This window comes from Alligator mississippiensis, chromosome 1 (assembly GCF_030867095.1).
Source record: "Alligator mississippiensis isolate rAllMis1 chromosome 1, rAllMis1, whole genome shotgun sequence".
Classification (NCBI taxonomy): Eukaryota; Metazoa; Chordata; order Crocodylia; family Alligatoridae; genus Alligator; species Alligator mississippiensis.
Window position 1 is genome coordinate 134,185,188 of NC_081824.1, and position 13,102 is coordinate 134,198,289.

At 42.3% G+C, this 13,102-nt stretch overlaps 1 protein-coding gene across 1 annotated transcript in view; it reads right to left on the reverse strand.

The window, feature by feature from the left end:
* Positions 1-13,102, reverse strand: part of NOX3 (NADPH oxidase 3) — an 80,956-nt gene that overhangs the window by 40,587 nt on the left and 27,267 nt on the right. The window contains exons 5-7 of the mRNA XM_059724171.1: positions 9,208-9,353; positions 4,715-4,896; positions 1,572-1,701 (exon numbers count right to left, since the gene is read on the reverse strand). Of these exons, the coding sequence (XP_059580154.1) occupies positions 1,572-1,701; positions 4,715-4,896; positions 9,208-9,353 (458 nt within the window). The remainder of the gene's footprint in view (positions 1-1,571; positions 1,702-4,714; positions 4,897-9,207; positions 9,354-13,102) is intronic.

Genomic DNA, 13,102 nt, shown 5'->3' on the forward strand with positions numbered 1-13,102 from the left:
GATGGAGCAGTAAAGTCATCTTACTACAGATCCAAAAATGTGATTCAAGTTAGACTTGCACAGCCATCATCAGCCCGACTGTAAATAGGTTCCTGGTTATTTAGGCTAAGGATTCAAAGACAGCTGGGGTACTTACACAGGTACTAACTTTCTGACAGTTAAAGCAACTTAATGTACATGTAGCAGAGTCAACTTAAATGTGGTGCAGATACTACACCTCCGAGGTGTATTATCTTGAGTCACATTAGTTGAGTCGACTTAGTGGTATCCATCTTGGGTGTGTGTAGATGAAATGGGGGCCCTAAGTTGAAGCGGTGGGTTTTTAAAAACACCACTTCAATTTAGGGTGAAGTAAACCCCTGTGTCATGTATATCTGTGTCTTACCTGCCTTGCCGGTGGCAGGGAGGGGAGGGCAAGCTGCCGGCAGGCAGAGCAGTCCCTGGGCTGCAGGGTTGGGGCTTTCCTCTGTGGCAGCAGCACCACCCCCCCCAGGCAGCACCCAGCTCAGGTGGTCCCAGGGGGCACCACAGCTGCAGAGGGAAGGACTGCCTGCACAGTCCCTGAGCCGCATGGAGCCCAGTGCTCCACTCTGTGGCTGGAGGGCAACAAACTAAAACTCCTTGGAGGTGTTTTAGTTTGCTGTGCCCCAAAGTAATTTAAGGAGTGTTATGCTGCCAAATGTGCTAAAGTGGCTGGAATTAATGTGCAATATGCTGCCAACGTATACAAATACCAACAACATTAAAGTAGTGCAAAAGCATTTAACCCGATTTAAAGTGTCGTGCACTTATGCCTCTCATTTTGTCTACACATGCCCCTTGTGAACTATGTCAACTATATGTGTGTATGCTCTGATGTGGCTTAAGTTGACTTAGTTAAGTCACCTTATTTTAAGTCAACTAATATGTGTGTATGCACCCCTAGATGTGACATTAACCACATACATTACCTGCTGTGTGCTGTGGATTACAGATGCTGGTGTGCACTGACCGTACTATCCAAATGGGCCACCTAAGCTTGGGTCTACCCTTGACCAAAAATAAATGTTAAGAAAATATAATAATCCCAAAGTTTTGTGTGGCACTCTTCATCTGCAGAAAGGCACTTTATAAAGGAGGTAGATATCATCATCCTCATAATAAAGAGAGAAAAACCAAGTCACAGATAAGTGAAATGATTTTCCCAGGTTTGGTCTACAGTGCCAGCAACAGATGCAGGACTAGGGCCCAAGTATCCTATTTCCTCATGTGGTGCTCAATCTATTTAGCCAGTGTTGGCCAAACCTTTTGGCAGGTATGCCACAAGATATGCCACACTGGCTCCCCAAGTGTCACTCTGATCCCAGCCCCCAGAGGAGCCCCTGCTCTGTTTCATGTGGCCAGAGGCTTTGAGTCCATGCCTCTATTCCAAGATCTCCCTTTACTGAATACCCAGGGTTCATGCACCATACACAGCAGCTACCCATGACACTTGTGGTATGCATGCAATAGGTTGGTTATCTTTACATTAAGGCTTTTAGCCTCCCTACAAGACAAGGACAAATATACAGACAACATATTCACATACTTACCACAGGCTGGTTGCCTGAAAACTGTGGCAAAGGGCACTGAGTAGCTTTCTTCCATTCTGAGCAGTGATCTTTACAATAAGTGACATTGTGTAGCAACAGACTCTGAGGTGTCTGACCTCGGACCAGCTGACTTAACATAAAAACAAAGGTATTCATATTTAATATGTTCCTTTCCACTGAGATAATGGCATGCTTACTGTACTGACTGCAAAGATGGAATACCTGAAGCTAAGTATACTGGTTGGCTGTCCCAGTGCTATTCTGTCCTACTGTTTCAGGGATATTTCTTTCTTTAAGATTTTAATCATTAACCTATTTACTGCAGTGTGTATGTCATCCTATAAAGCATATGCAAACACCACTTGAACTCTGGAAAGTGCAGTCATTCAAGACATCTATGTCTTTTGGTCTCAGGACAAATCCTTGTGAGATAAGAAGTGCTAACAGAACTACATCCAAGACATCCCAAAGTGTATCTGAATGGTTATACCAGAATTGCAGTATTGAATTGCTGGCAGAAAAGCAGTAGTACATGCAGTCATTCACTAAATCCTGACTGGAAGACTAGTGTGTGTATATGCCAGTCCCACAATCTTTCTGTTCCAGGACAAGCATAGACATAACTGTTCCCAGAACAAATACAGCATCTGTTCCTAGCCTACACGTAAATGGTATGCTAGATCTGCCTGTTGATAAGTTAGAAAGCAACCCTTGGAAGGGATAGAGCTTATCCTCCCCTGTGTCTGAGCATCCATTGTCACTCAGGAAAATAACAGTACCTAATAATAACATCCAATCTCTTTCCGTTGCAGCTTTAAGCAATGCAACTGAGGACCACCAAATGACTGTGAAGAGCCTAGATGAGATATATGTTTTTTTGAACATGTTTGCATTTTAGCTTCTTTATGATAGAGAAGTTTAATTTAGTGAATTTCTTTGAATATAGCATTCCCCACTTCTCTCAAACCAATGAATATTAAATGCAAAATGCAGTGGCTCAGGTTTGTGAAAGTCTTGGATAGTGCTTTACCTGTGGCCTGGTGGTTCAAGTACTATGTCAAGAATCCAAAGAATTGCAGGGTCAAGCCCCTTGTTTAGGGAACCGGAATTTTTGGGCCCCCATTTCCCTGGGAAGTGCCTGGATCACTGTGCTAAAACACAGTAGAGTATTTTCCTCCATGTTTTGGCAGGGCTATAAATCTGGAACTTATGCTCAGATCATGTATATGATCACAAAACTTTCTGGCCAGCCTGAAGCCTATTGTACATGCCCAGTAACTATATGTCCATCCACTTAAGCATCCAGATGACACGTGCAATAGGATCATAGACTGAGTATTAAGTGCCAAAATGGCACTTAATGAGTAACTGCCATATGGGTACGTAAAATGAATAGGTTTCTACCCTTTCTGTCCAGTTTTGAGTACTGCACTTCAAGAAAGAGCTGAACTAATTACATGAGTCTAGAGGAGAGCAAGAAAAATGAAGATTAAAAGAACTGAGTTTGGTTAGAGAAGACTGAGGGGAGATATGATAACAGTCTTCAAGTATATAAAATATTACTGCAAATAAGAAGTTTATAAACTGCTGTCAAAGTTCTCTGGGTACAGTAAAAAATGGACTTTTGCAACAAGGAAGTGTAACAGGGAGCCAGAGACTCCTGTTACCGACAAAGGAGAAAACACACGAGGATGGCCACTGTGTATATAAAAAAAAAAAAATCCAAGATAAGATTTGCAGACTATAAATATAGGCAGCTGCAGCGAGGGAGAGAAGCTCCTTAGCAAAAAGGGCAAACACCTGAGAGCCAGTAATTCACCAGCTCCAGGTGTGATGATGGATGGGGTAGATAACGGCAGGCCCTGATGCAGTCAGAGGATAGAGCTCTGTGAGAAGAGCAGCAGCCAGAGAAAGTTCCACAGGGAGCCAGGCCATCACAGGGACACAGAATAACAACTGGGGAGCTCAGGCAGGGGACACAACCTTTGGGAGCAGATTGAGACCTGGGTTAGGAAACGCCCAGACAGAGATTTGTTTGCTCTGAGCAGGGAGGATTTTGCTTGTGTGAAAGCAACAACCCATTCTCTTTCCTTGCATGGCTGCTTGTGTGGACCTGCCTGTGTTAAAGTGATAGCATGACTTTGTCCTTACAGTGTTGGCTTACCCAGTAAAAAGAGGGTTTAATTAAGCCTTGAGCCTGTCTTTGTGTTGTGTTATAGCCAAAGGGCTCCTTTCTTTGTTATAGTTTAAGATTGGTGGTTAGGGTTGGGACTATCAGGGGTGAAGGAGATCCTAGCAGTGCCCAGAGCAGGACAGAGACAGGGCCAAGAGGCCCAGTGCCCAGGGAGTCACCTAGTGAGGCTATGGAATCTCCATCACTGGAAATTATGAACAGCAGATTAGACAAGTCTTTGTCAGGTCTGGTTGAAGTATTGTTGAATGAGTACTGTGAGGGAGAGGGATGGGCTAGAAAATCAGGGGTGGCCAACCCATGGCTGCGGAGCCACATGCGGAGAAAGGTCTCAGCAAACATTATTGCATGGTAAAACCATGCAGTAATTTATCAATCAGCCCAATAAACTCTCAAAAATGCTTGTGCAGAGCCATTAACATAAAATCTATCCATCATTCACTGATTTGGATCAAGATTTGATTCTTAATTCAGAATGTTTCCAATTCCCAGTAATGAATGATCATAAATACTAACAAATTGACATTTAAAAAAAAATATTTCCTTGGTAAAGAGAATATTTGAATGAATAATCTAATTCCTAGGAAAAAAATGCTGTACTCTAAGTATATAACTCTTTAGAATTTACTTCTAAGTGAGTGCTCTGCAGATTGTAATAAAAAAATCCAGAAAATCCTATAAAATAGTATGGTTCTCTAAAATAAGAGACATAGAGAAAAGAAACTTGTAAACTCATTTGAGTTGCCAATATCCATCATCTATTGTTTTCTTTCTCAAAAATAAACGGCTCTTTAATCACACTAAACAAGATCTATATCTAGAATAATATATGTGTCTTTTACACACACAAGGACAGAGAGAGATTTGAATCACATTTGATCCCAGAGACCTTATATCATCATATTAACTCAGCATATGATATATATCCCAATATAGCTATATATGTACTCACCCCATTCCATGGATAACCAAACCAATAAAGAAAAGCAGGAATAGGTGATGGGTATACCAGAACACCTCAAAGAATGACCGTCTGATGATTTCTGTAGAAGACGTCAAGATCAGAACTAAAGTCACAGTGATTACAACGCCCGTTACTCCAGCTATAGTAGTTAGTATCTCAGCTGTTGTGTTCTAGAATAAGAACAGATTATTATATACAAAAACTAAATCAAAGATACATTTTCAACATAAGAATGAATATAAACAATGAAACCAAACATTATTTCTATACTTGTATAATATAGGTTGCATGGGGGAAAAAAATCATCATTTAGGTTTATGCTAGATATGACCATAAATATTAACTACAGGTTTTTTTTCAGGAACTGATAAAAGGAAATTACATAATCCCAATAATGCTTTTATATATTTTTGTTACACTCTCAGAAAAGAGAGGAAATTACTACAGATGAGAGCACATAAAAAGGAGGTAATAATCAGAACGTCACTGAATACTTCCCGTCATTTTGAGGGAGATAACTGAGGGATGCTCAATAGCCTACAAGCTATACAAACCACAGTGATAATTTGCACCTATTTCACCATAAAGTGTAATTGTAGTCTGAAAAGTTGCTGGGTAAAAGGGCAATCTATCACTTGCTAAATCAGGTTCTTGTGCATATCCAGAGGTCCACGTGCTGACTTTAGTGACAGCAATTTCTAGTATTTTTTTTCTCTTTTTTCATATTAATACTAACTCCTGTTATCACTGAAGGACAAATACAGCTAAAAAAAGAATGGGCTAGATTCTATTTATTCTCATGTATTAACATTAACAGATCTTAGAGTCAATCAGTCACATCAGTGCAAACCCACCAAAATGCAATGGGACTGCTCTGGTACGAGAGAGGACACAATTTCAAGACAATGACAGAGATGCTGATCTCAGTAGCTGTCTACACGAGACACTGACTGCGCAGTTGTTACTGCACCATCATTTAGTACTTACATACCCAAGTTCTAAATGACTGGTGTTACTGTGCAGTAGCATCCTCACATGGCTTACTGGTGATGCTGACTACGCAGTAGCTCAATACTACTGTGCAGTAGCGTCTTGTCATGGTTCATGCCATGTGACACTACTGCGCAGTAGTAATGAGCTACTGTGCAGTAAGCATCTTGTGTAGATGTGGCAAGTGTCAGCGAGTAAATCAGAAGTAACTCCAACAAAATCAGCATAATGACACAGAAACAAAACAGAACTGGAATCAGATCAAATTTAGTTGTAGTGTGCAAACTGCAAGCATCATTTGTCGTGAAGAATCAGTGCCAATGGTGTTGATAAGAAAGAGTGAAAAAACTCAGCTTGTCTTCCAGATCCCGAGTTGACTTAGCAGGGTTATAAAGAAGAATATTTTTCACTTGTAAAGGGAACTCATTTGATATGGAAATCCTTGAGAGAAAAATTCCACAGTACTATTTTAGAGACACTTTTTACAATAAAACCACTCTTTTAAATGTTCACATTTGACAGAATACAGTATATTTTCAAATTGGTGCCTGTGAAGAATATGTTCAGATCCTATTACATGTTAACAGGATTGATCTAGGTGATATTTTGAACATTTACATTAAAGTGGCTAGTTTGAATGTTGAGATGAAACAATGAAAAATGTCAAAGCTTCTTCATATGCTGCTACTGCAGGGGCACAGCTAAACTGAAAAGTAAACTTAAATTGCCGCTTCAGAACTTTCTTCTGTGAAGGTGGCAGCAATCTTTTGTTGGCATGTGAATGAATTTGCCCTGAATAAATTATGAACAACATTTAAACACTGAAATGCGAGTGGATGATAAAAGAAATGTGAAAATAAATTTAAAATGGTTTAAATATAAGCTATCTTGGGATCCGCCATTTAGTTACCATGTAATTGTGCAAGTTGCCATAAAAGTATGTCATTATAATGTGAGAAGTTGGAGAAGAATCTTAGGAAACTTAGACAGTAATTCTCAAAGGTATCAAGGTGCCTAATTCCCACTTAAATCTTGACAGACAAGGCTTATCCCAGAGCACACAGAAGTAAATGGCTCAAGATATGACTGGATTGGTCTTCCTTTAAAAACTTTTTTTCTTCATTGATGAATTCACTATATGAGCAGCCAGAGCTTGGGGGCAGGGGTTTTTCAGCATGGGTTCTGAATTTCCTTCCTTTGCTCATCAGAGAGACCTGTCCAGCATACCAGCTTTCAGATTAAGACCTACAGGTATGGTCATTTGGTGCTACGGAAGTAGTTTGTTGATCAACATTTTACATATTCTGTTTTTTAGTTATTTAGATTTGATTTTTTCAGGTGCAACAGTCACATAATTGTGAAAATAAAATCAAGTAACTTCAGATAGATTAACCTGCAGTCACTGAGGGGAAAAAAATTGCTGTTGTCCATTGGTGTATATCAAAAGAAAGGGTTTCTCTACACAGCGAAGCTATCATAAAATAAGCTAGGGAATGAATTTAAAGCACAATAGCCACAGCTTCCCATGTGGACACATGCATTCATCACTAGGGAGTGCCTTTGTGCATTTTAACTTCATTCGTTCCCTGTGTAGACAGGCCCTGAGACCAATTAAGTCAGTGAAGTTGATTCCTTATGTAACCACGTTGAATTGAGCCCCAAAATAAATATCTTACACACTGGGTAAGTCTACACGAGATGCTTTACTGAACATTAGACTAAGTGTCACCATCTACACATGTGCATCAATTACTGTGCATTAAATTAATCTAATGTGCCATTTGCTAGTACCAGTACTTACAGATATTAGAAAAACAGCACATTAACTAATGTGCTGAAGCCCACATGTAGACCCAGACCAGAAGCAATTTGCTCCCGGTCAGCCCAGGCAGCAGGGGGGCATTGCTGCATGTCTAAGCCCCAATTTCCACACAGCAGGGAGGGAGCTGCTCTGCAACTAGGACAGCTCCTTCCACCCTGCAGAGATAGGGACCAGTCCAATCTCCCCACAGTTGGGGAGCTGCCCCCAGAGCCAGGACAGCTCCCTCCACCCTGCAGAGATTGGGACTGGCCTCTGTGTCCCTTGCCAGCCCAGGGATGGTACCTGGGGCAGCCTGAAGTTCCCCCCTGGGTGCTGCAGGGTGGGGGGCAGAGCAGGGCGGGAGCAACTTGGACTGATCTGCTTCCAATGGGAGCAAATTTGCTTCTGATGAGTGTACGTTCAGATGCATGCCCAGGTGCAGTTCATGCAGAAAATTCAGGCACATTAATTGCATGTGTAGATGAACCCACTGAAAGCCAAATTCAAGCTGTAAAATAAATCTTATTATGTGCTATTAATGCTTCACCCACAAAATTTAAGTTATTGCCTTCTCGCTGTCGGAGAGGAGGTATTTCATAATATTCCACATATCAGTAACTTAATTTTTGAAGTCTTTGGCAGGGTTATTGTATTTTCCACTAATTGTGACACCATTTGGGTGCTTACACAAAATTACATTTTTCACATGATTGGGCTCCTGAAAGTATTCTACATCCATGACAAACTCATATGCCTGGCTGCAGAATGCTTTTAAAATGGCTGATTGCATGAAAAATGAACCCTGGTTAAATGAGGTACAGTGCCTTAGTGAAGTTGTGTTCCTCCAGGGTTAATTTTTCCCACTCTGCAGGGCTGAGCTGGTGGTCTCCCTGGCAAGCACCAGCTCCATCCTGCCCTCGGGGCTGTAAGCAGGGGAAGGACGGGGAGTAGGAAGGGGAGGGTGCAGCCAGCACAGAGCTGCCATCTGCTTTGAATGGCCAGAGCTGAGGTGGGGGAGGCAGGGTGGGATGGAGCCCCCCTGCCTTGTGAGCCTGGCCCCACACTCCCAAGACCCTAGCTGGGGCCTGTGAGATGAGGGAGCTCTGCTCCATCCCCTCCTCCACCTCAGCCCTGGCCATTCAAAGCAGCCAGCAGTTCCATGTTGCCATTATCCCCCCTACACTGACAGCCCAAGAGCTGGGGGTGTGGGGCAGGGATGGGGAGAGGGGTGGTTCAGCAGTCTCCTCAGAGGTGACTGGAGGACCCTGCCTGCTGGCCAAGGCTGGTGCATGCAGACTCCAGCCCCGCTCCCTCCTTACCTCCTGACCCAAAAAGTGAATGTCTGTTGGGTTGGGGGCAGGAGGGGAGGGGAGGGGAGGGCTCTAACTCATGGCACTTTATATAAAGCACCATGAATTAGAGTGAGGTCCTAAACATCTGTAGGCAGCCTGTATCTCCAAACCAGTTGCCTTATGCCTAAACTAATTAAAAGAGTATATGTACTTTTCTTAACTTGGTAGCCTGAAAATTGCATTTCTGAGTAAGTGTTTTCAGCTGACATGGAGGTCAACCTTTAGCAGCACCTCCTTGCTCTGGTAAAGGTCTTGAAATCTAGTCTTACTGCCAAAATGATCCACAAAGGAAATCTTTTCCCATGAGGATAACCAAAGAGAACAAAATAACAACTTACTGTTTCATAATCTCTGATTGGGTTCAAGTAGCTTTCATTTGGGTTCTTGCCAAGTCCAGAAAGTTTATTCTGTAACTCCCCTGCTTCCTTTGACTGGCTTATATGATATCGCTCTATGTTGACCAAATGTGCAACAACATGTATGACTGGATGAAAAAGAGAGCTATGTAAAATTAAACTTAGGAGTCCATGTTATTAATTATGACAGGAACCATTAAAAAGCTTTGTTTGGATTAAGAATTTTATACAGAAATCAGCAATAAAAATAAACTTTTATCAATGTGCAACACAGACAGAGGTTATGTTTAAGTTGTGGAAGAACCACTTTAGCATAATCTTACTGTGTTAATTGTCCTGATAACATCATTTCTTATGTTTCACAATGTACTGACACTTAGCTTTTGATTTCCTAGGAGGGTGACCTCTTGGTGGGAACAAGCGATAATGATCTGTTACTTTGATTTTCAAATGCTAATAAAGTAAAATAACTTAAATCCCAAAAGTTCTTGAAAGACTAGGTTCTTTCCAGAGATGAATCAAGGATTTAGGGGTATGGTAGCAGCTTCCATGCTTCAGGAGTGGCTGCACCCCAACTCCCAGCCTCCTTCCTCACAATTCACCAATGCAGATTGCACCATTTAAGGTCTCCAAAGCAGGTAAAACATCCCCCCTTCCCCTCTGTGCTCAAAGGCACATCCCCTCCTCTCTCCATACTCCCCTCCACCCTCGTCCCTGCTGTTTTCCTCTCTGTCCCAGGTGGAGACAGGGGAAGCTTCCAGGCTGCTCCTGCCCACTTCAGCCAGGGTAGTGGGGGGCTGGGCTTAGTGACACTCCCCTGGGAACAGGTACAGGAAGTGGGAATTTACCTCCTCTGCCCATCGCTGCTCCCACTGTCACTGTTCCTAGCTGAGCCCAGACCACATGAAGTCTGGCTGTAGCAGGCAGGAGTGGCTTTGAATCTTTCTCAACCTGGGACAGCAGGGAAAGCAGCTGCCACAGGCAGGGGAGCAGGGGAAGGGTGGGGAGTGGACCTGCCCTTGCGCATGGCAAGAAAGCGGGTGGGATTCTTACCTGCTTTGGGGATTTGTCACCAAAGGCTTCCCTGGCATGGTCCAATCCAATCCCACTCTGGATCCCCCCTGGATGTGTCCTAGTCTGATTTAGTAGTGCAGGGGATCAATGTCCCCATATAGCCTCATGAAAGTGATTTAGTTAGCAGCTCTGGCACCATGGAGAATAAAGTGGATGCATCCAGAAACAATTGCATAACTAAGGGGGGCTGGGAGGATGACCAGGACAGCAGCCTCAGTCACTCAATTTAGGGATAGGGGGAGGAGGAGAACAAAAATAGTAGTGGCTGCAGCTGCCAGCACCTGCCATCATCTCTGCTGCAGCCACGGAAGGCCCCCAGGACCCCTGGTAAGGCTGCTGGGGCCAGCATCAGGCTGGCCCAGCCTCCCCTACCATCCCCGGGGTAACTTGCCATATGCCAAAGCATGCGTGTCATGGGCGTTCCCTGGGGACAAGTAGCAGCGGTGCAAGGGGAACCATACGTCTGGGAAACCAAACATCCACACTCATCTGGATGTGGCCAATTAGGGACCTTGGTTTTTTACTCTTTAACATAGATGATTGTTCAAATCATGCTACAGCCAACATTTCATAATTTTAAAGTGGGATGGATTCTAAATATTCATAAACTAGCTTTAATTAATGCAAAATATTCAATAAAGTAGCCTGAAAAACAACACTGAAAAACAATTAGATGTTTACAGTGCAGCTAAAAATATGTTATTTCTGGTTTTCATAATTGACTTTCAGTCACTAATCTCCACTCCCATGTTATCTTCCCATATTATGTGCGTCTGTGTCTGACCATTAAAAAAACTCCCATTAAAAATCAGTAATTGAAGCAATATGAATACGATCTGCTTCACTGAATAATAATACTTTACCATACCAGAGCCACTCCTTCCAGGGGACAAATTAGTAGAACTGACACAAATTGAGCTGCCAGTAGAATGATCCAGAGTGGAAATTGATAAATTAAGCAGTGACAAATCACCAAGGCCAAATGGTATTCACTTAAGAGTTCTGAAGGAGTTCAAACTTGAAATTGCAGATCTACTGACTTTACTATGTACTGGAGGACTGGAGGGTAGTCACTGTAAAGGCAATCTTTAAAAAGAGCTTCAGAGGAGATTCAGGGGACTACAGACCAGTAAACCTAACTTCTGTTCCTGGAAAATCATTAGAAATAATAATAAAAAAATAGGATTTTCCATCACATGAATAAATATAACTTGCTGAAAAAGAGATAACATAGCTTTTGTAAATAGTTGGTATGCCTAACCAGGCTACTAGAGTTCTTTGAAGATGTTAACCAGTACATAGATCAGAGTGATACACATGTAATGTATCTGGACTTTCCAAAAAAGGTTTTGACAAAGTCTAGCATCAATGGCCACATTCAGACATGCAGGCACGTGAAGTTTGTTGTGCTGCAAACCTCTTTGCACTGCCACAAATCACACATGGGGACTGTTAAAATATGCCTTGCTCTGCAAATTTGCAGTGTGGGGCCAAAATTTGCTATTGGGAAATCCTGGTAGAAAAAAGAAGCACCAGAAAAAAAAAGCGGTGCAGTGCATGTGACAAGAGTGTGAGTCATAAGGCATGGAAGCTCGCTTCTCCAGGGAGACAGTGGCTGCTGGCCAGAGCATCTCCACTCCTTCAGCTGTGCCTTGATTCCTCCAGCATGCTGGGAGCCAGGAGGAGCTGGCAAGAGTAGTTTGCCTGAAGCAGGACAATTTGTCCCTCACTAAAGCATGCACGCAGGGGTGTGCGCTGAGGCAAAAAGCATCAGCACAAATTTGTGCTGCTATTTTTGCTGCTGCAAGCCTATGCCCCTGGACATCTGGACATGGCCAATGGCTCTTAATGAAAGCAGACTGTTAAAGCAGGACAGGAAAGGTCTACTTGTGGATCAGCCACTGGCTAAGGGACAGGAAACAAAGAGTGACAAATATATGGCAATTTATCAGAAGGGAAGCATATCCTCCAGTGGTCTGTACTTGGGTCTGTGTTCTTTAACATATTCATAAATTATTTGGAAAAGGGAGTGACTATGAGGTGGGCATGTTTGCAGATAATGACACCAAATTATTCAAAGTAAGAAAGCAGATTGTGAAGAGTTGTAGAGAAATCACATAAAATCATGTGAATGGGCAACAAAACAGTAGATGAAGTTCAATGTTGTTAAGAGAAAAGTGACACACATGGAAAAAATAACTCTAGATGTATATGCATGATAACGGGTTCTACATGAGTTGCTACTACTCATGAAAGAGACTTTGAAATTGTTGTGAATAATTCTCTGAGAACATCAGCCTAGTGTTCAGAAGAAGTAAAAGAAAAGGCAAATAGGATTTTAGGAATAATTAAGAAGGGGATTGAAATCAAAACAGAAAATGTCACTATACTGCTGTACAAATCTATGGTACACCTACACCTAGCATACATTTATTTGGTGATGAGAAGACTGTAGCACATTGCTATGGCGATATAGCATCACATGTAGATGCACCCAAATGGACTTAGGAATTGCAACACCTAACTTTTATATGCCCAGTTCTAGATTCGCAGAAGTCAGCAAGCTGAGCAAAGAGCTAGAAAACCTAGTCAGCAGGAAATGCTGAGAAGATCTTAGGATCACCCTTCAAACTTAATTAGGAACCTAACTTCAGGTTGGAGAGTTGTATTTATTTTCATTTAGTATTTCTTGCTATGGACCACTTCCTGGAGTTAGGCAACTAAGTCTCATCAGTCCTTTCTTATGTGGTAGGCTTTAGAGCAGGTAGATAGAAAACTGGGAAACAGGAGCAGAAAACTCTGG